The sequence below is a fragment of the Prionailurus viverrinus genome, chromosome A3, assembly GCF_022837055.1.
Source record: "Prionailurus viverrinus isolate Anna chromosome A3, UM_Priviv_1.0, whole genome shotgun sequence".
NCBI classification, from domain to species: domain Eukaryota; kingdom Metazoa; phylum Chordata; class Mammalia; order Carnivora; family Felidae; genus Prionailurus; species Prionailurus viverrinus.
This window is the reverse complement of record NC_062563.1, coordinates 31,627,575-31,654,054: the sequence shown is the minus strand read 5'-3', so window position 1 is coordinate 31,654,054 and position 26,480 is coordinate 31,627,575. Positions and strand designations below refer to the sequence as shown.

General features: G+C 46.5%; 1 protein-coding gene across 1 annotated transcript in view; it reads right to left on the bottom strand.

The window, feature by feature from the left end:
- Positions 1-518: 518 nt before the first annotated feature.
- Positions 519-26,480, bottom strand: part of CDS2 (CDP-diacylglycerol synthase 2) — a 56,481-nt gene continuing 30,519 nt past the window's right edge. The window contains exons 2-13 of the mRNA XM_047853669.1: positions 17,104-17,240; positions 15,123-15,219; positions 14,029-14,126; positions 12,882-13,021; positions 11,014-11,072; positions 10,277-10,359; positions 7,728-7,815; positions 7,139-7,207; positions 6,055-6,207; positions 4,184-4,303; positions 3,356-3,459; positions 519-3,095 (exon numbers count right to left, since the gene is read on the bottom strand). Of these exons, the coding sequence (XP_047709625.1) occupies positions 2,963-3,095; positions 3,356-3,459; positions 4,184-4,303; positions 6,055-6,207; positions 7,139-7,207; positions 7,728-7,815; positions 10,277-10,359; positions 11,014-11,072; positions 12,882-13,021; positions 14,029-14,126; positions 15,123-15,219; positions 17,104-17,240 (1,281 nt within the window). The 3' untranslated portion in view covers positions 519-2,962. The remainder of the gene's footprint in view (positions 3,096-3,355; positions 3,460-4,183; positions 4,304-6,054; positions 6,208-7,138; positions 7,208-7,727; positions 7,816-10,276; positions 10,360-11,013; positions 11,073-12,881; positions 13,022-14,028; positions 14,127-15,122; positions 15,220-17,103; positions 17,241-26,480) is intronic.

Below are 26,480 nucleotides of genomic sequence, written 5' to 3'. Positions count from 1 at the left end.
CTGCCCCACGACCCTGGGGAAGCACTCCACGTGCTCTTGCCCTCAGCGTCCTCACAGGCAAGGCGCTCAGGACTCTTGCCTGAGGCCCCTCAGGAGGCTGCTGTGAGAACCTATAAGATTCAGAGCAGAAAACAAAAATCTTGGGGCACCCGGGCGGTTCAGTCGGTTGAGCATCTGACTTTGGCTCAGGTTGTGATCTCATGGTTTGTGAGTTTGAGCCCTGCATCAGGCTCTGTGCTGACACCTCAGAGCCTGGAGCCTGCTTTGGATTCTGTCTCCCTCTCTCTCTCTGCCCCTCCCCTGCTCATGCTCTGTTTCTCTCTTTCTCGCTCTCAAAATTAAATAAACATTAAAAAAGAAGAAAGAAAGAAAGAAAGAAAGAAAGAAAGAAAGAAAGAAAAGAAAAGAAAAGAAAAGAAAAATCTTGACATCAGGACTGCATGATATTTATGAAGCAAAACAAGTGGGAAACACATCCACACACGAAGTGAGAAACTGAAGTCACAAGGGAGAGCATACAGTTTCAGCCACATTTTATTTCTCACACAAAAAATGGATCTGAAGCAAGTTATACCATTCATTAAGAATGCACAGGTATATGTTAAAATAGTCTTTTGAATCTCATCTGTACAGTGAAATATCTTCAATAAATGGGAGAAAGAAAAACACTGTGCATATATATAGATATAGATAAATAGACACGAGGTGGTGTCGCTTTCCCAGCTACTAGGCTAGGAAGCTCCTCTTATTTGACCTGAAAGCATGTGGGGAAATCAGAAGATAAAACCCGAGCTGACCCTCTGGGCTTCTTGCTGAGAGCTCTCATGAGCACCCAGCTTCAGCTTCCTGGGACGCCAGGACCTTCCCCACTTGGTGACCACTTCCACAAAGGAATGTGCCAGTCACCTCAATCCCAAAGACGGCCTTATTCAGGAGTTGCTGGGCCCCAGCCACCAAGCACCCCGCCATATGCCCACAATAAGGTAACAGAGACAACCCCTTCTGTCTCTGGTCTCAGGAACCAAGGTCATTCTTCAATGTGAAAACTAGACTTGTTACTAATTACCTCCACTAAGATTTGTGGGTGAGATACTGACTCATCTCAAGGACCAGCATTTAGAAATGGCCTGAAAGCTGTTGCTTTTTGGGTGCCCAGGACATCACTCGATACCCATAAGTAGCCTCTGGTGACAAGAACTTGCTCAGCCGGAAATCACAGAATACTGGACTTAGGAGAGAGCTCCGAAAACGAGGCCCCGGAGAGTGCTATGTCCTGCCCAGGGTCACAGAGCCACAACAGAAACCCCAAGCAAAAACACATTTTGTTTTTAAGGGGGCCTTGGATCTGAAAAAGAAAAGCCATGTGCTGAAACAGAAGTACACGCTCAGAAGAAAAAGTCACGTAGTGACTGAGAGCTGTAATGTTGAGGGAGGCCTGCCCTGTGCTGCACATGGCAGCCATCTGGGCGGACTGTGAGCTTTCAGGGAAGCAGGAGGGCTGATTTAAACAGAAACAGAATGAACTGGCCGCAGACCAAGGTGCTGAAGCGGGTCTCTGCACTGCATTTGGCAATGAGAACAGCCGTGGCACAGAATAAGCAAACACATTTGGGCACCAAGTTCTCTCTCCCATTCTCCCCTGCTTGCTGTCCTGACAAAGAACTTGTCTTCCCAAAGTCAACCTCACTCCTATAATCAGGCAGGGGAAAAAAAAATAAATCACAGTTTAAAAGGAAAAAGGTCCCTCGACGAAATACACACTACATTTAAACTGGTCACATTATATTAAAAAAAAAAAAAATGTGCACTGAATCTTCAGAAGAGTCAAACCTCTAATCGGATTAGGTTTCCAGAGCTGTAAGCAGGATTCTGTGGTTTCAGTGGAGAAGTCATGGTACAACTGAAATCACTGCAAGGGATAAGTGATTTTTAAACCACACACACACACAGATACACACTTGCCTTAAGAGGAGTATATACACAACACAGCAGCTACGTGGGTGGTCGGTCAGGCTAAGGGTGCGTGAACAAGAAGCCCCCTGCTCCCTAACAGGAAAGCCCCCAGAAAGGATTCAGCAGCAACAAGTCTACAGCCCAAACGTGAACAGCATCGTCCCTGAACAGACACAGTTAGTCGGAGCCACCAGAGCCTACAGCCTGTGGGAGGGCTCGGTTACAGTCCATTCTACTGCGTACACTTGAGATATTACAGTGTATTTTTTCAGACTATTATAAATAATTTCTCGTGCTTTCTGGAAAAAAAAAAAATCAAACGAAGCCTTCTTTCATTCAGTCTGTGATGAAGTTAAGGTGAACCCTTCTCGTAAAGCACAGCTCAGGCTCCCCAGGGCTTCGTGGGCAGAATGCTCCTCTGATTAATAAGCTTGTGTCCCTCCAGCCTACAGAAGGCAACCGTCCTGTCACTCCAGCGCAGGTGTTCTCAGGAGGCCCGTGTGAAAGCTCTTGGGGAGCAAAGGCATCCAAGCTGTGCACCTCTTCCCTGCTGGGGGGCAGCTACAAGGCAGGCAGGGGGTCCTCTGAACCGGTCAGACACAGACGAACGTCTCCACTCTCTGATGGAGCACCGAAACAGAAGCTCTGGCTTGGGAGCTAGAAGTACCCAGCAGACCCACCCCAGGTGGGCACAACACTGCCTTCCAGGTTAAAACTTTTGTATAAAAGACCCAAATGGTCTTACCCCTGTGACTTCTTTCCAACTCAAAGCTATGGTTTACCCACAACCCAAATCATAAGCACATAGACTGTATATATACAGATTGTTTTTAAATCCCACAAATAAAAAACACTCTACAAAAAAAACAAAAAAAAAAAACCAAAAAAAAAACAAAAACAAAACACCAGTGAGTTGAAGCCTTGTCATAGTCTGAGACACACCAGTGGGGCTTGCCTTGGGGCCCTGCCCCTCGCTCTGCTCACTCTTGCTCTCTCGGCCCTGGGGCCCCTACTCATCCTCCGTGCCGGCTGTCAGCATCCCCTTGTCAGCCAGGTGAGATCTGAGGGTGTTGAAGATGTGCAGTTGTTGATCTGGACGCAAGGTCAGGAACTGCTGAATCAGCTTGCTTGGGTTCGGGCCCCTGGAGGAGAACGTGAGGAAACAGCTCTGAGTGGGGGGACTCAGCAGCTTCTAGGGCCTGACTATCCAAATAGCTGCTATTCCCTGTGGATTCTCTACTCTTGGAGGGCAGGGGGCCTCAAAGAATCCATTAAGAGCAGCAACTGAAAACTGCATTCATATTTGGGATGCTTTTCACTTCAACTGAGGTGTAGCTAAAATCCCAGATGTTCACCACACTCAAAAATCCAACAACTGGCTTCAGATGGAAAGGCATCGTACCTGATAAAACTGGCAATGTACACGTTGACAAAGGTGGCCATCAGATACTGGCAGTCAAAGCGATCCATGATGCCGCCATGGCCGGGAATGGTATTGGCAAAGTCCTGTTAGAGGCAGGGGAAGGACTGGTAAGCCTGGGCTAGGCCAAGATCAAACCCTGCCCTATGGTCCCACCTCAGTGTCCAGCTACTATCCTGAGTAGCTGAGGGCAACAGAAAGTAAGAAGTATGGACCCAAATGCTGAGGGTATAATACCACACAATCATATTATAAAATGTTTCTTTTGAAGAAAGATACAAGGTATATTAACAAATAAACTGAAAATCCAACTACAGTTGACTCTTGAACAACAGGGGTCTGAACTACAAGGGTCCACTTAAACGTCATTTTCTTCAGTAAATATAGTACAGGAATATAAATGTATTCTCTCTTCCTTATGATTTTCTTAATCACATTTTCTTTTCTCTGGCTTGCTTTATTGTACGAATACAGCATATAATACATATAACATACAAAATAGGTGTGAATCAACCAATAATTCTTCTGGTCAACAGTCACATGTGAGTTTTCTAGTACATGGGAGGATGCAGTAGGGGGGAATGTCAGTGCCTCTAACCCCTGCATTATTCAAGGGTCAAAACTATACTGAATTTTCTTGGAAAGCAATGTATTTTTATTTAACCTACCTAAATCTCATGCACGAGTGAAGGAAAGCACACATTAACAGTCAGGGTTTATAGCCTGGAATTTTGAAGGGGGCAGTGGTTGATGGGGTGGGACAGGAGACTGGGCTGGGAGACAGAAGAATAGGGAAGACGATTTTCCTACTTTGATTTTAAAGGCTCGTTTGAATCCACTTGCAAAGAATCCTCCAAAGGGGCCGATGAGCGAGGCAAAAGTGGACAGGGCGATGCTGTGGATCTGGAAGGGGTACATCCAGACTGTTGTCTGAGAAGAACAAGGGAAAATCAGTCAAGATGCCTTGTTGACATAAATAACTCTTTATCAAATGAACTATATTTTCCCTCCAAAATCAAAATGAGTAGGAAAAGTGGATTTTATGTTTGTAAATCTCGAATATCTGACTTAATGGAGGACATTAAGCATCATACATTCAGTCTGTTGCAGTATGTTTTGGCTGACGTATGCGGAGAAAGTCCAGCCTTACACAAATTAGGTAGTTGAAAAAAAGGAAGAGTAGGGGCGCCTGGGTGGCTCAGTTGGTTGAGCGTCCAACTTTGGCTCAGGTCATGATGTCACAGTTTGTGAGTTTGAACCCCATGTCAGGCTCTGTGCCAACAGCTCAGAGCCTGGAGCCTGCTTCGGATTCTGTCTCCCTCTCTCTCTGCCCTCCCCCACTCACACTCTGTCTCTCTCTCTCTCTCTCTCTCAAAAATAAAGACATTAAATTTTTTTTTAAATAAGAAAAAAAAAAGGAAAAAAGGAAGAGTATTTTAGCACTGTCTTTCAGATGCTTACGGGTATTCTGCTCTGATACTGCACCAGAACTTGACAAATGGTAGTTTCTTAAAAATTTGTCGAATTTGAGATCCAGGAATGAAATTTTTGTACTCTTAGCATTAAAATCCATTGGTCTGTCTTGAACTTTGAACGGACCTTTTACCCACACGTGACTGCTGTAATACCATGCACTGACTATTTAGGAAATAATAGTTCACTAAGTTATGTAAATCTTCTAAACGTGGACACATTTTGCTATATATAATGTCAAAACATCATTATGTTAAAGTCATCATATGTTAAAATCACTATAAAAATCTTACAAAGAATCACCACAACTCTCATCAGCAAAGCTATGAAGTATTAAGAGCTCTGGTGGAAACCCTATTACACTTTCCAAATTACTAATTTTCACTTGGCAGGTGAATTTTATCGTTGGTAACAATCACCGTTAGGTGTTTTCCTTCGAGTGACAGACTCACTTTCGTCATCTTCAAGGAAAATGTTCGTCAAATACACAGGCCTGAAAAACCATAGCTTGTCGGTACTTTTCAAGTAAAAATGATGTCCCTATAAAACAGCAGCTAGTTCAGCTCATATCTCAAACAGGCGCACGCGTGTTTCCTTTAGGTAAACGCTGTACTTCAGTATTTACCAGAAATCTTTTATGCATCCTTTTCATACACAAGAGTATTAGAAAGATATGTATTCAAGGGTCAGGATTTAATAAAATGAATAGTTTTACTGTTTCATCAAAGACACTCTTCGGAGGAACTCTCTTATTCTCACTGCGTGTGTGTGGCACGAAGAATCCAATGACTCAGTCCAGTTCGGGGCCAGAGCCCCCACTCATACGAACGCACCAGGCGAGTTTACCCATCACTGCTTGTCTACCCTACCATTCACAGCAAATTTCAACAACGTAAACAGGCAAATAATGTCATTATATTGTTATGGAAATAATCGTGACTTCACAGGCCCCCTGAAAGGATCTCAGGGTCCCCCAAGGATCCACAGAGCACAGTTTGAGAACCACTGGTCTAAATGAATAGAAGTGAGATGAAGTGTCTCCTTCTGCTTTCAGCCTGAACTGACCTGAACAATTCTCTGTCCTGGGGCTTGCAGCGTTGTGGAGGGAGGAAGCTAGGTGGTTGTTGTTGCTGTTGTTGTTGTTGCTGTTTTGAGGGAGTGGTCACTATCTAACCAGGGATAGCTTGCCCCATGTGAATGGCACGTACCAAGCCAATGACCGACCGGATCACCTCAGGAATGTTGTACTCCTGCAGACGGAAGAGGTCCGAGGGCTCACAGTCCACAGTGAAGCTGTTGGTGTCATTGTTGTACTCCACGGGGCAGACAAAGCATCTGTACCCGGACATCACATAGGACAGCTGAGGATGAAGAGCAGAGACGGGCAGAGGAGACCAGTCCCAGTCATCCTGCCTGGGTGGCAGACACGGGGCCTGGCTGTGTGCCTCACAGCGCCTAGCCTGCTCGCTGCAAGCTGTGCACTAAATCAAAGGTTCATATTTCCCCACGTGAGTATTTTGCCAGAATCTGGGAAAAATTTTTAAAAGAGGTTCATGGCCTGCTGAGGCTTCACACATACTTACCCCAACATCCAGGCCAAAATCCAGGACAGACCTGAAGGAATCTGGGCAAAGAACTACAAAAAGATTCCCCCCATTCAGGGAAGCTACGGTCCCTTTTTCTCAGCATCTCTTAATTTAATTCAGATGGGAGGCAGGTTGGCAGGGAGTGATATAGTGAGAGACAGCCAGTCCAGAGGAAAAAGGAAGAAGAACAATGAAGTAAGGGAATCAGTACTAGAGGATGGCTGGACACCTCTGAAGAAAGGAGAGAGGCTGGCCTGACGGTCAGAAGCAGGGAATGCTCCAGAAAGGGTGGGAAGATCAACCACCCACAGGCAGGGCACAAATGGGAGAGAACCTTGGCCAGAGTGGCATGGCTCGCCTCACCTCCCACTCTTAGCTGCCAATCACTTGATCTTGAAACATCAAATGCGTGGACAAGAACGCTACCTGCTGAGTGTCACCGTGCCTCGACATGGGGGGAGTACAGGTTCACACGGCCCTGCTCAACTGCCAAGACCCTGTTTAGAATCTGGCAGATAAAGGACAGCTGGATCTGCCCGGGCCACTTCCGGAGCATGCCAGGCTCATGCCCCTTGCAGGGCAAGGTTACCATTCAGTGGGACAGGGTCCTTGGCCTCGGGAGACAAGCTCTCTAGCCCTGGACAAGCTTTGAAGGTGGGCTGAGGTCTCTGTGCCCTCTCCCACCCAGCGGGAAACCACCACCTACCAGAAGGCCAAACACCACTGTAGCAAAGAAGCCCCCAATGAAGCCTTCCCAGGTCTTCTTCGGGGACAGCTACGGACAGAGAGCAAATCTTAACAAAGGTCATTTTGATAAGTGGCTTTGGAACAATGATTACTTGTTTAAAACCTTCCTACTGTTAAAACAAACAAACAGAAAATAAACAAAAAAACCTTCATTCTGTTAACCACCTCCCTTTCTAAAAATAACCCCATGCTTGGTTTCCTTGTTCCCAGCCTGATATCCCTCAGTTTCCTTTCTGTCCCAATTAGTCATTCAAATAATTTAATTATATTATCAAATAGTATACTAATTAAATAACAACACTCAAATTCAGATCAGAGCCCCCAAAGTGTGCCTGTATAGTCTATACAATTATCTTCTCTAGGAACTTGTTCTTCCTTTCTGAATAGTTGTCAAATGTCTTAGTCTGGCTTTTCTCTTAAGACTAAACTGTTGCAAGACTTTCTCCAAGATGACACGAAGACATAGACGCTAGTGAGATTTCTTCTGTGCCAAGCTGATCCTCACCGTTGCCTCACAGTGGTGTTTCGTGTTAGGGTGACCCACTTACCTTAATGAGTGGGGTCCGACCAAAGAAGAAGCCAAACATGTAGGCCATAATGTCATTACAGATGACGCAAGAGATGGGGACAATGAACCTAGGGAATAAACCAAAGTAGCAATCAACTCTCCTAAGATGACAATACCTCAGATGTCTATAAAACACTGCCATTCATCACTTCCGGCACCAAAATAACCCCTAAGTACTTGTTCTCCACTAACTAATAAGTAAAAGAAATTAAATAGCAGACAAGCCATACCTAGTACCTGGCACACAGCAGACATTCAAGTGTTTACTGAACGACTCCCGAGTAAACGGAGGTGGTGTTCTCTAAAATGCCATTTGTTCTTTTTATCCTTACAAAGTAATATAGGCACACAATACTACAAATTTAAACTGTAAGAAAAGAAAGTTTTCCTTGTTTCTCCCATCCCTATCTCCATTCCCCAAAATAACTGCTTTTAATGACTTCTGACTTCCCTTCTTCTAGAGGTCATCTCCATAATTCTATGCAATATGTTTCATAATTTACCTATTTTTTTTTTTTAACTATTTATGACTAGCTCTGATGAGGCCTACATTTCCTAGTGCTCGGCTGAGTGCACAACCACACCCCATATAGCTGGCTACCTTCTCGCCCCCCCTCCCACGAGCCCCACCATGAAACAGGAGGCTGTTCCCACACTTGTAACATCTTTCTGCCCTCCTCACTCTCCACTCTCTGGCCAGCACTTTTTTAAAATTTCCCCTATTTAAATTTCTGAATTTCACATACAGAAATCTCTGACTTCCTGGCCCCTAAACTACAGGCAGTATTTTCTGACTTCCTGTTTGTTAAGGGAGCGTCTGTATCCTCTCAACACCACGCGATATTATTTACTTTGTCGAGGCTTCTAGCACATATTCTCTGCTCAACATATTTTCTACATCTACAATTAAATCTTGTAGTTTGAGTGTGAAAACCAACAACCAGAGATTTTAATATAATTCACTGTAGAACTGAGTGGCACGTTTGGCCCTAAAGATAAGGACTTATCATGAGCCATTCCTCGAAATTACCTGAAACTCTGAAAAGGAAAGATTGTGTGTCTCCCCAGGCCATTGCTATCATTGTTTTAAACGTAATAATGCCTAAGGCTGCCAATTATCTGAGCTAGTCTCTGGTCTAAGCACTTTACATATATTTACTAACTTGGAGGTGGGTACTATTATACCCTCATTCTGAGATCTGGAAACAGACACAGTCTGGGATCTTAACCACAACTCCTCAACACTTCTAATATAAACTAGGATATGCCTTACCTTTTCACTAAGATCATCCAGTTTCCTTAGCCAGCCTGCAGACTTCTATAAATACTGATAGATTTCCTGCTGAAACCACTGCATTTCCAGAGTAATGTCTACTAAGTAACAACTATATCATTCTTTTGACACATTGCCAGATTCTATGTGCTAATAGTTTATTTAACAATGGCTTATCTGTAATCATTAAAGAAATCAGCTTAACATTCTTTCTACCTCCCCATGCCTATTAGCTTTAGTATGAAGGGTTAGATAAAACTCTGAGATTATCATTGGTTATTTTTTTTTCCTTTCAGGTGTGGATTCTTAGGCAATCCAAAATTCTTCTATAGTTATTGATCTTTTCAGGTTTTCTTCTTCATGACTTTTGGTAGCTTCCATTTTGCCATATCATGAAAGTTTCCTTTTGTTTTCAAACCTGTTGCTATACAATTGCATTATCTTTTATTCTTTAAATATCCATGTATAGGGGCACCTGGGTGGCTCAGTTGGTTGAGTGTCTAACTCTTGATTTCGGCTCAGGTCATGATCTCATGATTTGTGGGTTCAAGCCTGGCATTGGGCTCTGTACTGACAGTGTGGAACCTGCTTGGGATTCACTCTCTCTCCCTCTCTCTTTCTCTCTCTCTGCCCCTCCCCTACTCACGTACACTCCATCTCAAAATAAATAAACTTTAAAAAAAGAAAACTTTTAAAAATTAATTAATTAAAAATATCCATATGCTAACAAGCACATGTCTAATGTCTACAACATTAGTTTTGGGGGAACCTGAGTGGCTCCGTCGGTTGAGCATCTGACTTCAGCTCAGGTCATGATCTCACAGCTCATGAATTTGAGCCCCGCATTGGGCTCTGTGCTGGCAGCTTGGAGCCTAGAGCCTGCTTCAGATTCTGTCTCCATCTCTCTCTGCCCTCCCCTGCTTGCACTTGCTCTCTCTCTCTCAAATGTAAATAAACATTAAAAAAAATTTTTTTTTAAATAGAACATTAGTTCTCAAAATATAGATCCTGACCAACAGTATCAGCATCACCTGGGAGTGTATTAGAAATCAAATTCTTAGTACTGAATCTACTGAAGCAGAAACTCAGAAGTGAGGCCCAAGTGATCTGTGCTGTACTCAGCCCGGCAGGGGATTTTGATGTAGCTCAAGGTTGAGAACCCCTGGCTTAGACTGTAAGCGGGGGTTCTCAGCCTACCTGTACATGAGAAAACCCACAAAATAAAAGGGAAAACCTCCCTCACTGACATCACTCACCAGATCATTCCTTCAAACAGGTTGTGGATAACAAGGTGTGACTGGGTTACAACAATCAGTAATGTCACATGCGTCCAGCCAAACTGCAAAAGAAGATATAGATTACATTTTACCTGTATGTTTACCTTGAAAGGAACTTCAAATAACTGCCAGTAACAAATAGAAAACTGCCAGCAACAATAACACAAACACGTAGAAAAAAATGTCTGCTTCTGTACCTGTCTTATTGGAAGTAAAAAGATACAGAACAGGCATTTGGGAGTAACTTTGTCCCCCAGCTACAGTCCCCACCAAAAGTAGAAACCACAGGGCCCACTTAGTGAGCAAGTCTTTCTACGCTCCAAAAGCCTGGGTATGTCTCGTTTTCTCAATAAGTGTTTACTAGGTGCTTGGGACACTCAGTGAGGGGATGTTTTCAAGTTGAGGGAGCGATGTAGCTGGTAGGATATTCGTGAGCATTGCCTGAAGCTTCACCCTGAGCCTTACTTGGAGGCCACCTTCAGGTCCTGGTGGAGAGGTTGCTTGGGGTGTATTAAGTAACAGTGATTGGGTCCAGGTAGAAGCAGAGCCACCTAACTTAAATGGGGACACTCCTTCGTGCTCTAGGTTCTAGATGCAAACACAACAGCCTGCATTCCAGACTGTTGATTTGTCACAGAAAGCATAAAAGGCCTGCCGAGTTTCTGCAGAACTTCCCTTAAGCCAAGAATTCTGACACACATATACATTTTCCTTACCATGTAGAACTGCAGTCGATAATGCTTCTTGACCAGACTCAGTACAAACATGCAGAATCCTAGTTTGAGGAGCAGGAAGAGAAGAAGGGGCAAAATGAATCACACTCTGCATTATCTTTGTCCTACTCATTTCCTTTAGACGCATGAAGTGGTCCTCTGGCCAATCCCCTGGCAGCGGTTGGTTAACCCGGGTACAACTCCAAAGCCTAGGGGGATAATCCTAGTCATTCCAATGACAGCAGGGATAATGGACTCCCTCAAGACAGTCAGAGGAAGGCAATATTTTTAAATCTTGCAGACTACACTCAATTTAGAACACTGCTCACCAGATAGGAATGTTTTGATCCTAGAGCAAGGGTCAACAAACAAAGGTCAAGCCAGCTGCCTGTTTTTACAAATCAAATTTTTTTGGAACACAGTCATGCCCATTTGTTTACATGTCGTCTGGGCTTCTCCTTTCATGCTCAAGGCCAGAACAGAGGAGGTGCAATGAAGACCCTTTGGCCTCCAAAGCCTAAAATATTATCTGGACCTTTAAGAAAAGGTTTGCTGAAGGGAGCCTGGGTGGCTCAGTTGGTTAAGCGTCTGATTTCGGCTCAGGTCATGATCTCACAGCTTGTGGGTTCGAGCCCCGCGTCGGGCTCGGTGCTGACAGCTTGGAGCCTGGAACCTGTTTCAGATTCTGTGTCTCCCTCTCTCTCTCTGCCCCTCCCCCACTCACGCTCACTCGTGTGTGTGTGCGCGCGCGCTCTCTCTCTCTCTCTCTCTCTCTCTCTCTCTCAAAAATAAATAAATATTAAAACAAAATTTTTTTTAAAAAAGAGAAAAAATTTGCTGACTCCTCCTGTCCAAAGTTATAGGTCTGGCTAAGGGAGACCCACCTGGTGTGGAGTCAAGGCCACCCCTGCATCTCTCACACTGACCCAAATGGTGGCAAAACAGTCTACAGCCGCCCTTCCCCCACCTCCTTCAGGAAGGAAAGAGACTTTTACCCACGAGAGTGCTGGGCCCCTCAAACACAGCCCTGCCCAGAAGAAAGCATGTGGCTATTCTAGACCCCTGACCTGGCTCTGTGAGGGCTCACTCTCAGGGTCTGAGGCATGCTCTCTGACTGTGCTCAATCCCAGCAGACCTCTTGGCAGTGGATTTTCTATTTTACAGCCAGGTGTCATTCACAGAGACAAGTATTGCTATAAGCTGATCAAAAATAGATCAGACGGAAATTTAGGTCAGAACAAATTTCTCATGTGCCTCAAACTGGCTTTGAGGGCAACTATGAAAAAACAGGAGCATGAACACTTAACACTCAGATAAGACTGAGGTTAGATGGACACAGTGTTTGACTGTTTGTCAACTTCTAATGTATCTGACTAAACCCTCACAGTACCCCTGCTGTTTTAGCTCCAGATTATGAAAGGGATTCAAAGATTAAGCTCCCAGCTCCTGTGAAGTCACAGAGTCTTTTTAAACCCAGGTCGGTAAAATTTCCACTACACTGCAATGTCCCCCATGCGGCCACGCCCCTAGCGATAGCAGCTTGTTTTTATACCCAACTTCCTGGACAGTTTTTGTTTTGATCGCACTGCAGAATCTCTGCCAACAAGAGAGTCAGGACAGGACCGTGTTATGCTGTCCTCTGACGGAGGCTGGGACACAAGGTCAGATGGCACAGACTGAAGTCCCCACAACTACACAAGGCCCTCGGTCCCATTTCTTAGGCAAGAGCTGCTACAGGGCCCTCAGCTCTGCTGCCCTGAACAGAGTTAACACCATCGAAACTGCGTGAACCAAGAAATTCCCCAACCTCTCCTCCACAGACATACAAACACAAGACAAACACAAGAACTGGTAAACCGCTGAATGCCTACCTATTAGATAGAGAGTAAAGGAAATGAACCGGTGGTATTTACTGAGAATCCGCAAAGGCTCCTCTCTCTGGACCAGAGTGAAGAAATAATCCGTCACGGTTTCACCATAGAAGAAATAATTCACACACAGTAGAAAGTACCTGTAAAGGAAGACAGGTCACTGCTGTGAGGGGCACATGTGTCCGCTCCTTTACAGTGAGGCCGTGAAAAAGTTCCAGGGATCAGAGCGGCAGTCCACCTGCCCCTCGAGACCCTGGTGGCAGCTTGCAGAGGGACAAGCAGACCAGGGTTCCCTGTTTACTGGTGACCCTGTAGGTGAGAAGTTTATCTGGGAATTTGTGGCAGTTTTCACTCCCTCTCCATGTATCACAAATTGGGGGCTCAGTTTTTGCTCTTTTTGTCCGGTTTCCACGCCTAATGTAAGAACACTCAAACCATAACACGACCTTCCAGAGTGTGCCTCAGCCTGCCTCCCCATCCTATTTCCACTCTTCCAGGAACCCTGTGCACCTATCACAATGGTTGACTCTGGCTTTGCCACCCGTCTGCTTTGTTCCTGTCTTTCCCAGCCTGGAATATCCTCTTTGCTTACCCATTTTTTTCACTTGTTGCTCAAATACCATTTTCTTCATAAAACCTTTATATAACCTAACATGTATCTGTCTCCCCCACATTTATTTCCATAGTATATAGTATTTCATCATTTCACTAAGCAATTAATTACGCTCTGTCTCAGAACCTTCCTCCGGCCCCTGGTTGGGCTCTGAGCCTGCTTGGGATTCTCTCTCCTTCTCTCTCTGCCCCTCCCCCACTCGTGTGCACGTGTGTAAGCTCTATCTCAGAATAAATAAAGATTTAAAAAAATATATGCTAGTCTAAAAGTGGGGGTCACTGTGCAAAGTCTGACAGATCCACATACCAAGGCCAACGTGTTCATGGATACAGCCAGTGCGGAAGTTTCCAGATCCCAGGTAACTATTATAAACACTCCTCATAGGCCAACCACATAAAATACCTGGGTCTCAAAGGTACTGTGTGAGCTGGTGGCCATCCCTCCCCGCCCACCCAACCACCATGCCTGTAAATACCCACTACAAAACACTTTTCATCCAAATCTGTGGGGCCCCTGTGGGGCTAGATGGCTTACCAGCTGAGGGTTCTAAACCAGGGCAGGTCATAGGAGTGGTAGACGTTGTAGCCAATAGTGATAATCTCATGGAAACACTTAATCTGAACACACATCACCTGCAAGACACAAAAGAATCCAAATACTTGCTCATTCCCCAGTTCTTACCATCTTTGGAAACAGAAACCCACACACAGGTCATGGGCCTTCAAGAAAAACTATCACATTTAAGAATGTCCGTCCTACAGGCCCTGTAGTGGCTGTAGGGCGCCTGGGTGGCGCCTGGGTGGCTCAGTCAGTTAAGCGTGTGACTTTGGCTCAGGTCATGATCTCGAGGTCTGTGAGTTCGAGCCCTGCGTCAGGCTCTGTGCTGACAGCTCAGAGCCTGGAGCCTGCTTCGGATTCTCTGTCTCCCTCCCTCTCTGCCCGTCCCCCACTCATGCTCTGTCTCTCTGTCAAAAATAAATAAACATTAAAAAAAAAATTTTTTAAAAAAGAATGTCAGTCCTACAGGGACTCCACTCTCCTCCTCACTCTCACTCACACCACAGAACTTGGCAATGTAGTCCTTTATGTCACATAGAGTAGATGCAATAGAAACAAACCCCTGAAGCTTCAATTAACTTTTTATTGTTGCACCTCCCTGGATTCAATCCCTTCCCTTTGACTTTGAATAGGAATACCTGAAAAGCCCCAACTGCTTTGCTCAGCAGTCAGCTGCTAGTCATCTGACCCTGTCCATGACAGTGGGAAGACTGCAAGAGCAGTGCTGTGGACTGGGATTTTTAAATGAAAGTCCTAAGCCCCAGAGTGAGGCCCTAGGAAAACCAGAAACAAACCCGAGAGTCACACAGAGTCATAGCTGGGGTCACAGTTTCATCAAATGGCTGAAATAATATCATCAAATTTTTAAGTGAAGGGAGATCTTTAACCACATACTACTGGCCTATCCCAGTGCCCCTCTGGTTGGCTCCTGACAAGGGAGAAGTCACAGATACTGGAAGGCAGATGTGGTCTGAGGAGCCAGGCCCGCCGCTGATTCCCAGAACCAACCACAAACCCCATACTCAAGATTAAATTAGACAAAATTAAAACAGCATGCAAATGGCACTTACAATGATCATTAAAACCATTGGTCCCAAGTAAATGATGATGAAGAAAAATGCAATCATGGCCAAAGTCAGGATGCCTCTCACCCACCAGTTCTTCCATCTAAGTTAGAGAAGAGAGAAAGGAGAAAACATGTTAGCAGCCCAGAAAGAAGCAAAGCACAAACCCAAGGGGGAGGGCTCTTTCTGGCAGGAGAGGTCAATCCCTTCTAGGAACACCTCCTTCACCTTGACAGAGGTACTAGCCACAGGCTAGCAGAAGCAGGGCTAACCTCACTCCCACCAGACTCAGCAGGTGCTCCACAGCCTACAGAAAAATACACCCAGCTTCTATCTTAACGAAGGAATCAGGCAAAAATCCTGAGGGAAATGTGGTGCCTACTTCTGTATCTACTCGGATGGCTTCTATCCAAAGAAAAAACTGCATATTTATCCTGCAGCACAATCCTACATCACTCTGTCCCCGCATCATTATGGTGATAACAATATTAACCAGTGATTAATAGCTATCACAAATATGCATCTGGCACACTTATAAGGATTTTGCATATATTAATTCATTTAACACTCAACACTACTAGCCTTGACAGTGGAAGAATTGGACAAATCATATAGTTGTGATGTGGTTAAACTGATATCTGAATCCTGGGAGTGTAGCTCTAGAACCCATGCCCTTGACCACAACAGAACCTTTCAAAGAGAGACGTGCATGGGACACACACATAGAAACACTTTTAGATAATGTCTTGGGGTCTTATAGTTTGTGTTTTTAGTCTACACACATAGCTGGTGTTGGAGGACCAGAGTCTCAAGGGACCAACACATTAACCCTGGATTCACTCAAGTTGAGATTTCTTAATTCTTCCAGAAGAATCTCAGGAATGTCCACAATGGATGTGTGGGAGAGGGAAAACTAAACTTGGACCATGAAACTTGGGCTCCTCTGTGGAAAGCAGTCTGCCCATCAGTCACAAAGCCCTTCACATGCTACGTCAGCAATCTTGCCCACCACCACCCCTTTGTTTTTTGGACATCTTATTTTATTTTTTTTCCATCTTATTTTATTTTTTATTTTTTACAGTTTACATTCAAATTAGTTAGCATGTAGTACAACAATTTCAGGAGTAGATTCCTTAGTGCCCCTGACCCATTTAGCCCATCCCCCCCCACAACCCCTCCAGCAACCCTCAGTTTGTTCTCCATATTTATGAGTCTCTTCTGTTTTGTCCCCCTCCCTGTTTTTATATTATTTTTGCTTCCCTTCCCTTTTGTTCATCTGTTTTGTCTCTTAAAATCCTTATATGAGTTAAGTCATATGATTTTTGTCTTTCTCTGACTAATTTTACTTAGCCTAATACCCTCCAGTTCCATCCACGTAGTTGCAAATGGCAAGATTTCATTCTTTTTGATTGCCAAGTAACACTCCATTGTATATATATATATATACCACATCTTCTTTATCCATTCATCCATCGAGGGACATCTGGGCTCTTTCCATACTTTGGCTATTGTCGATAGTGCTGCTATAAATATGGGGGTGCATGTGTCCCTTCGAAACAGCACAGCTGTATCCCTTGGATAAATGCCTAGCAGTGCAATTGCTGGGTTGTAGGGTAGTTCTATTTTAGCTTTTTGAGGACCCTCCATACTGTTTTCCAGAGTGGCTGCGCCAGATTGCATTCCCACCACCACCACCCCTTTGTCCACACTTTCCTCCTCCTTGGACTACTGCACCTCCCAGCCCAGACTGCAGCACCCTTCAAGGGCCAGATGTAGTTGCTGTTAAGCCCTAGATTACACTCAGTGGAGCCCTGAGCAGAAGCAGGGAGACTGTGGCCAATGCAAGTGAACAGGCCCACCCTGCACATTTTAACAGAAGTGGGCTCGTGCCATATGACTGCAGGCTGTCTGAGGGCTCCGGGTCTTCCACGGCATTTGGACCTGATGCGAGGCCCCCATGGGCATCTGCAACATTAAGCCAGGTTACCTTGAAGACAAGTTGGAAAGGGCCCTGTTGAGGACCTCTGGGGTATCGTCTGCAGAGGTGGATAAAGGAACAGCTTCCGCTCGGCTCTCAGTGTCCGATGCAGTCTCTCCATCTACCTTTACTTCTGACTCCGATTCCTACGTGGCAGAAAAACAGATGAAAGGTTAAAAAAAGAAAAAAAATGCCTAGTAGCACGCCGAGAAGTACATGCATATCATAGGAGATCTGTGGGAAAAGACCCCCAACAGGGCTCAGGGACATAGCACAGTCAGGTGACAGAACAGATGGGACTCACAGCGATCCCAACACTGTTCCGGCATGTGCTGAGGTGGCCAGCTCTGCTGGAAGTAAGGCATGCGCCTGCACCACGGGGTGGGGGATGAGTGACAGCCACAACCTGCTCAATTTCCCTTGCCTTACTGGGGGCAGGGGAGGGAACAGTCCAGAACAGGGAGAAAGGGGTTCTTTTGCATCCACAGAAGGCAAACGGGAGTCAGGCCTGAATTTCATCAGGACCTCATTCCTGACCCTGCCCTTAATGCCAGGCTCATTACCTATAAGGGCTTGGCTGCTGGCACCCAGGAAAACATATCCACCTCTGAAAACCCCTCTCCCCCAACACCTGAATCATGCAGGGAACAGTCCCTGCTCTGCCACAACATGCCGTGAACTCTCAGAGCCACCGGAGTGGCCCCAGAACCAGGCTGTCTCAGAGAAAGGCTGGATGCGCAGGCTGTTGCTCCCCGCTGGACTCCCCCAAGTCCACAGTGTTACTTCCAGACTTCACAAGAGCACCCCATGAGGAGGCCAGCCCCAACGAGTGTAGAGGCTGCACAGTATTGCTCACCAGGACGGGCGTGTTGCTGTCTTTTCCCTGTCACCCGGTCCTGGGCATCAGCAGACCCTGCGATGTCACTCACAGAGTTGCCATCCAGGCTCCGGCCAAGTCAGGCAGTCACCCTGCTCGCCAGCCCCTGTGAGGGGACCAGAGCCATGCCAGCAATAGGCTCTCTATCCGAAGTACCAAGGAGCAGGTTGCTCTGAATCCTAGGGACCCTACTGCTACTCAGAGCATTTCTCTCTTACAGAAATTTAGAATCATTGCCGTGAGGAGAGATGGAAGAGAAATCAAATCACTTCGAATTAGACAGAGTCTAACAACACTGCTCTGTATTTGCAGGGCCCTCAACAGTTGTAAGAATGTTTCCCATACCTGCGAACCTCAGAGTTCTGGAAGGAAGGGAAAGGAGACAGGAAGATCCCTACTTACAAATGAAGAAACAGGAGCTCTGAGAAGTCCAATGGCTGGCCCCAAATCCCCTATTAATCCTGGTCTTCTGACTTCTAGGTGTTCATCCCGCTAGACTTCCTTTTACTTAAGTATCTTGGAATCCGTTTTTTTCCTGACACCCGACACTTTATGGGTGAGGAGCCTTGGTTTGGGGATGGGGGAAACTGGGATGGACAAGAATCACCCATCTCAGGGGATTTTCCTGGACAAAAAATTTTTAACTTAAAAAAAAAAAAAAAGACAGCTGGCTTTGGTAAAGGATGTAGAGATGGTCTCCTCAGTAGGATGTGAGGGAAAGAGCCACAGCTTCTGATGACAGGGTCACTGTTCCTTACTCTGCCACAGCTGAGCCTGGTGGCGCTCAGTAAGTCACACTGGTACCTCTGTACTTCAGTGTCCTCACCTTGTAAAAGGGGGCCAGGAAAGGTCCTCCTTGTGAGGGTTCCCTAAAGAGATCCAGCCAAACTCCACCCAGGGCTATGTCCTATTCCACCATCTGAGGTTCCGAAACAGGGCAGTGCCTCCGGGATTACCCCTCTCCAGTTAGACTGAAGACCGAGGCATTCAGAAAAGCTTCCCATTCTTTATGTTAACATTAACACCCACGTCCCAGCAGCAACCATCAATGATACGAAGTAACATCTAGATCTGACCCCCAAGCCCAGGAGCTTCAGCACGTGACCACCTGGGCTCTACCAAGGCCTCCCACAGATGCTCACCAGGAGCATCCGGAAGCCACGGGGACTGAGCTGGAGCCCAGCATGGGAAAGGGCATGTATCCAGGCGCAAGCGCATGTGCAAACACACGTGACCCAGCGCAAGGCTATTTTTAACTTATCCATCCTGTTGTCAAGGAGACTCACAAAGGCTGCTGGTCTCCCCAGGCGAGGAAGGGCAGGAAGGAGCCTAGGCAGATCCTCTGCAGGGGAGGGTAGAGAGACTTGGGTGCCGAGTCTCTCTGGACCTTCCATGCCCTTTTATGAGCATCAGCCCAGCACTGTGTGCTGCAATATAGCCCTGACTCCCCTCCTTCCTTGCTAGAAGGGGTGAGGTGCAGAGAGATACCCTGAGATGGGAAGTAGAACACGAGATAGCTGTTAACTGTCAGGACAAGAAGGGCAAATCCTGTGCAAGGGGCAAGGGCACAACCCAGAAAGACACGGACAGAGAGGGAGCAAGAGAGCCGGCTCTGGGGGTTCCTGAACCCTAGTCCCCATCCCCCCCCACTCCCTGAGGTATAGATGTCACAAGAGAGCAGGCCAAGGGAACAGAAGCTTAAGACAACTTGGAGGTTACAGTGTCTGGCTCCTCCCCACTCAATGGGCAAAAGCCTTTTGCTTGAACTGCTAAGACCACCTCTTTGGCTGCTTATGCCTCTAAGTCAAAGAAGCCCAGTGCTGGTGGTGACTCCCATAGTGGACAGGGAGGCCGAGGAGGCAGGAACCCGGAGCTCGAGTTCTTGCCCAGGAGAAAAGTGGCACATGTTGGACCAAGAGTCAGAGGTGCTGAGAGGTACACTGCCTTGCTCCTCCAGGAGATGGCAAGATAGGCAGATGGAGAGGAAGACTTTCTGCAGGAGGAGGCGGCAGCCAGTCAGGGAGAAGGGGCCCAGGACCTAGCTGCAATGCTCATTACACTCCTCAGATCTCTGGTCTTCCAGTGGAGAGAGGATCCCTTATCCTGAACAACTTGGAATGATCAATGTCGTACCGATGAAAGTCATGAAAACTATAAAGGGACTGAAGAGCAACACCACCCCCACCCCACCCCACAGTATCCTGACCATGGCTTACAGGACAGGAGCACAAGAACCTTAAACACCTAACTCAGGCGACCTGGGTACCCTGCCCGAGGAGGGTAGAGTGGAAAGCACAAGAGCCATCAGGCCGTGCTGGGGCCTGTGTGTGACCAATTACGTGAGCTCAGCACCAGCCTGCCTTGCTTCCTCTTTCTCACCCTCCACTCATCCAATAGGTGGCCCCTCAACTCAAAAATGATCCACTTCCCAAAGCTACCGTGGAAGGGGGTGGCCTGGCACATGGAGGCAGCAGTATATACTAGTGCTCTCTGAAGTGGGTGGGATGTGTGCGACACAATCCACTGAAGCGTGAGAAGAAATATTAGGACTTCCTTCTACCTCCTTTGTATTTTTCTTTCTTGTGCATGCTTTATGATGGACCCAGCAGCACACGTATGTAACTCAGTAAGTCCGTGCAAGATGGCACACGTGGCTAAAACCTCACACACTGTCAGACAAAAGTGTCTCAGCGGCCACAGGCTCGTTTCCCACTGTGCTGAAAAGTGCCTGGATCATAGCAGGCACCCAAAGATTTGTTGACCCAGTGAGCTAATGAAGTCTACTTGACCCACCACAGGCCAAGGCATCCGGACTGGACCGAGAGTGTGAAAGAACCCCCCTGCCTCCCAATGCCCTCACAGCAGGACCAGACTTGCCCAGTCCCATTCTGGCCTTCTCCCTGCAAGGAGGGCAGCAGGGGGAGACCGCTTTGTTGCTTCAGACTGTCTCAGCCCAGCTCCCAGGCGGCCTCTCCTTCCTTTTCAACCCAAGGGCCCAGAACAAAGGCTAAGTGGAGGATAGCCTATCTCTCCAATTTGATCTCAATCAACAGCCATCCTCCACAGTCCCTTAGCCATTCCCCAAGGGGCCTATGATGCTGATGTAAACAGGAAGCAAAAGAATGTTTCAAAAGGAAAGAAAAAAGCTCCCTCTTAGGCCCTTCTGATTCACTTAGACCCTGAAGGGAAAGCAGAAAGTCTGTCTAATGACGGACAGAAGTAATGCCCTGGGTACCAAGGGCTCAGCTAAGACCTGTTGACATTTTTGAAGAAATAGACACTCAAAAGGCTTCCCCTACCAGCCTTCCAGCGCCCACAACTGCTCAAAAGCAACCCCAGCCCTGACCTAAGGCTCAAAACAGCACAGCACAGAACCTTCTTTCAACAAAGGACAAGGCAGTGAGGAGGGCCTGTGGGGAGCTGCGGGGTGGGAGGTGAAGCTCCTTGGGGCGGAGGCCTGGTGTTTCCTGGCCTGGGGAGGGACCAGCACTCAAAAAACGCATTCTCATTGTTATTCTCTAAGTAGACAACACTACCTCTTCCCACTCCCTCCTAATTCCCAGTATTTCCTGAAGGCCTGCCTTGGGCTTACAAAAGCTTACTAGGCAGTGTCCTTTTGAGGCTCCTTTTTGGTGGTCAGTTAGTGTCAGGGCCCACCCTCTGATGTTGCTATTCCTCAAGACTCCACAGTGACACCCACAAGTGGTGATGGTCAGAGCTTGACCAAAAAAAAAAAAAAAAGTGTGGCTGTGGCCAAGCTAAACAGGAGCCCTTGGCATTGTATCGACCAGGCTCCAGGCAGAGGGTAGTCACCCCACCTCATACCCCATTTCTTTACCAGATGCCAACTCAGTTTTGTACCTTGCTAAAGAAAATATATTAATATTCTGTTCACGTTTGCCCATGAGGAGCAAAAAACTAAGGAAAGAAAATAAGTGGTACCATCCACTAGGCCCTTTCTCCTCTCTTTCATTTTCAGAGAAATTTCATTAAAAGGTAGTGCTCAGTGCACTGGCTGGTTATGCTTCCAACAACCCTGCCCTTTCCACTGGCAATGCATTCAGATTCATAAGTTTCATTTACTAGGTGACTCCAAACTCACACAAACTATGTTTTGCACTGCTTTAGATGCAAATCACAAACTTTGCCCTAGAAGAAAGTCATCAGGCTGAGCCTAACTTTTCTGCTAAATATTGGGCTTGCCATCGCTTTCAACCCTGTGGCAGCTGCCAGGGCAATCCACTCCCCCACTTACAGACCCATCCCCAGGAAAGAAACTATCAGAGACAGGTTTATCCTTAATATCAGAGACCTAAGTGTCCCTCTCACTGAGAAAGCCAAGTAGCTGTGTGTGTGTGTGTGTGTGTGTGTGTGTGTGTGTGTGGTGTTAGGAAGAGCAAATATTTCTAGCTTTTTCTAATGTTAATCCTATTTGACAAGTTCAATTGTTTGAACAAAAGGTCGAGAAAGAGAAGTCCTACTCTGCAAGTTCACAATCATCCCCAATATGGCTATCCCCTGTCCTCCAAAAGCCTATCAATAATATGATCTACAGAAAATGCACTCAGCTACTCCAGATGGACTGCTTCACCTAAACTACCTCTACAGGTGACTGCACCCCAGACCAAAGACCTCAGAGAAAGGACATGGAACAACGTGTACGTGGGAGACTCAGCTTTTTAAAACCTGACTCTGGCTATGAACCATTTCACCTCCAGACAACACTTCTTACAAGGAGCTCCAGGGACCTTTGCTGAGAACACATCCCTTGAAGGACAGTCGTTCCCAGGACAGCTGCACACACGCCCAAGTATGCAACATCCCTTTTGCTACGGCCTCCTCTGAGACCTCACAACACTGACCTCTCTCCCTCCCTCTGGAGTCCTCTCCTCCCCCTCATCACAGGCCCTTACTTACAACCAGGTGAGCAGGCTCAACAATAAAAAGCTTTTGACAGCTCATCCACCCAATGCACTCTCTTTCCTAGTTCACAAACGAACCTTTGGCAAGAGCTGCGGACACCCCATCCCCCTCTCTGACCACATGATTCTTCAACCATGGCAAGCCACCTACCTTGCCTGCCCAGCCACTCTGCTGAAGCGCTCTCCCCTCACCAATGACCTAATCACTAAACCCTGCACTCTCTGTCCTCTGCCCAGTCCCTCCCTTCCATCAGCCAAACAAGAGACACACCCCTTCTTTGCTTCCAAGGAGCACATCCTTCCTGTTTCCCAGCTGCCTCTCTAGCCAGGCCTCCTTTAGGCAGTCTTCTCCTTGGCAGCTTCCTCTTCCTGGCTCTTAATTTGGGGGTTCTGCCAGGTTTCTTCTGAGGCTCTCGTTCTTGTACTACCCACTCTCCATGAGTAGCCTCGTTCACTCTGATGCCTCCAACTGCCTCTCCTTGGGCTTCACATTCATTCATCCAAATGTACTAGATGTCTCCCCTTGGATGTCCCCACCACACCTAAAATCCTCCACGTGTCCAAAGCCAAACTACTTCCTTTCTCCTGAATTCTCAAGTGAGAAATGCGACGTTCATCCTTCGTGGCTCCCCCCTCAGCCCCTAGAACTATCTATCACCCAGTCTGTGTGCCAGCTCCAAAAAGGCTTTCTGCTGCATCTACTTCCTGTCGCCTCTGGCACTCCCTTAATTCAAGCCAGTACCATCTCTGCTGAGTACCTGCAGCAGCTCAACTGGCCACCTCACCCTCAGTCTTTAGTCCACTCCTACCTCCCCTCTACTCTTTACGCTGCACCAAGAAAATCTGATCAATGTCGCTCCCTATTGTGAACTCCCTCTGGAGCACCGGTGTAAATGGAGCAATTTCCACTTCCGGTAATCTAAAGGTAGACTGAACTATGGAACAGATCTACACTTTTTTGAGATGGTTGTACCAGCCACTTTGAGATCCGAGTCTTATCCACCCTTCTAGCCTCATTCCTTTCGGCCATTCTGAAGTACAGTCAGCTGTACTTTGTCACCTTTAGGTCTTTTGTTCATTCTGCTCCTACCCAGAGCAGTCTGCAAATCACTTCTATGGACACCTATTTCTCTTCTTTTTGGTCAATTATAACTTAGCCTTTGAATCTCGGCTAAGAGATCCCTTTCTCTCCAAACCTTCCCTAACTGCCTATGTGCCCCAGTGGCCCCCTGTCATTTCTCAAGAGCACACCACACAGCGTGGTCTCCTGTTGACTTCCTCAACACAGTACGCCAACATCTGGCATGGGGCCCACAACAGAGAAGACAGTAAGCAGGTCTTACCACATCTGCATAAGGTGTCAGAGAGGATCTGGGGTTTACTGAATTGGCAAATAGCTGGGTGACTCAGCAACTCATTTCCTGTGCTCTTAACAAGCACTACATGAAGTATCACCGGGTTGTAGCCCCGCTGTCCATCTTCTCTTCTTTCCTAAGACATTGTAACAGAGGCCCTGATTTTTAGCTGGGCTTAGAACCAGGACTACATTTTCCAATTCTGGCCAATGAGTCATTAGCAGTTGTGTGCACTTCTACTATTCTTCCGTCATGCTGGCTAGAATGCAGACAGGCTAGGGGCACCTGCGTGGCTCAGTCGGTCAAACGTCCCACTTCAGCTCAGGTCATGATCTTGCACTGGTGGGTTCGAGCTCCTCATCAGGCTCTGTGCTGACAGCTCGGAGCCTGGAGCCTGCTTCAGATTCTGTGTCTCCCTCAAGTTTTTTTAATTAAATTAAATTAAAAAAAAAAAAAGGTCACCGCTGAACTGCAAGTGACTTTGAGATATCCAGTACCTCAGCAGAGAAAAGCAACACAGCCTCAATTTCTAACACATGAAGTAAATAGCCTCTATGCTGCCAAACTGGATGGACTTTCCAGTATTCATCTTGCTGTACCTCTTGGCAATTTTAAATATTAGATCTAGTTGACCATTTCCTCCTTGAAACATTTCTCTCTTAGCTTCCACGAGCATTACCTTCTGGGTTCTCATTCCATCTGACTGGCTGCTCTTTCTCAGTCTCTGTGCTATTTTCCCTCCACATGACCTCTACATGTTGGACCAATTCTGGTCCAATTCTAGACCCATTACATTCTCTCCCTAAATATTACCATCCACCCCCTTAGCTTTAATTACTAATTCCATGCCAAAGATTCTGACATTTATATTGCCAACCTCAACCCCTCCCCCACTGCCAGACCCAACTATTGTTTCCAAATACTTCATGGCATTTCCACCAAAAAGTTCTCATAAGCATCTCAAACGTAACTACCTGAACAGAACTACAGATGTTGTCCTCAAAACTGTTGATCCTGAGGCCTCACCTTGCTGACAAGTTGATGACACCACAATCTGTATCCTGCATAAGCCAGAAACTTGGGAGTCATGCCTAATTTCTCTCTCCTCAGCCTCCCCCAGTACTGGACACAGCAGTTGGCTCCCTCTGAAAATCCATTCCACTCCTCCTCGATGGCACACAGTAGCCTGTACAAGCTAATTATTTTAATTGCACCCCCCTTTTCACAGTGACAGGTTCCTGAAGAGGCATTTTTACCCCCAGCCTAAGCCATGGCTATTTTTATTAGATTGGGCACTTGGCCTCAGATGGTACAGTCGAATTATAGCTCCAGAATCTGGTAAGAAGACCATGGAGAGCCACTTGAGCTTTCTTTCCCTCCCTAGCCTGAGGAAAAAGGAAATCAGGTGCTACCAGCACTGGCTTGCATCTCCGTAAGAGCCTTGGGATGACCATACACCTGAAAGGCACAGAGAAGCGAGGACAGAGAATGATTTAAGCTAATGAATTTCATGATTATTTGCAACTAAAAGACAATGAACCCAAATCCTGCTGACTCCACAGCCAAAACAGATCTCAAAGCTATCCTTCATATCTCAGCAGTCACTCAGAGCCAGGGATCTTTCTAAGATGCCTATCAGTTTGCGAAAACTAATGAAAGGAAACCTTGTTCACAAGGAAGTCAGGAGGCCAGCAGGAGAAGCTCTCATGCCCTACCACTCCTAGTCAAGGGCAGACCCAATAAGAAGAGACTACTTTGCAAGTCAGCAAGTCAAATCACTACTACTTTACTACCTCAGCAGGAGGAAGAAAGGTTCTCTTCCTCCCCGGCAACAGCCCAGCCAATGAGAAAAAGTCCCAACTCAGTCCATGAAAAGCCACCATATTTTGAATTCCCCGTTTACTCCAATGGCCTTTTTGTTTGTAACAGCCTTCCCACCTTCCCTCCGTCTCCTCTATAAGAGACCATTCCTCTGGTTTGTTCTGTGGACTTGTCTGTGGTTTTGCCAGTAGCTTGCTTATGTCTGACTGCATGTCTCTGTTATTCCCAAGTAAACCCATTTCTACTGGTAAAATGACTTTTATTTTTAATGTTAACATTACTTGGTGGTAAGAAGTGGGATCCAGAAAAGATCCCCCAAAACTCCAAGGCTGGTGGGTAGAAGATGCCGGTACCCACAGAGCCAAAGGGGCTCACTGCTCTCTTGCTCACTCTGGAGTGTGAAGGTAAGTT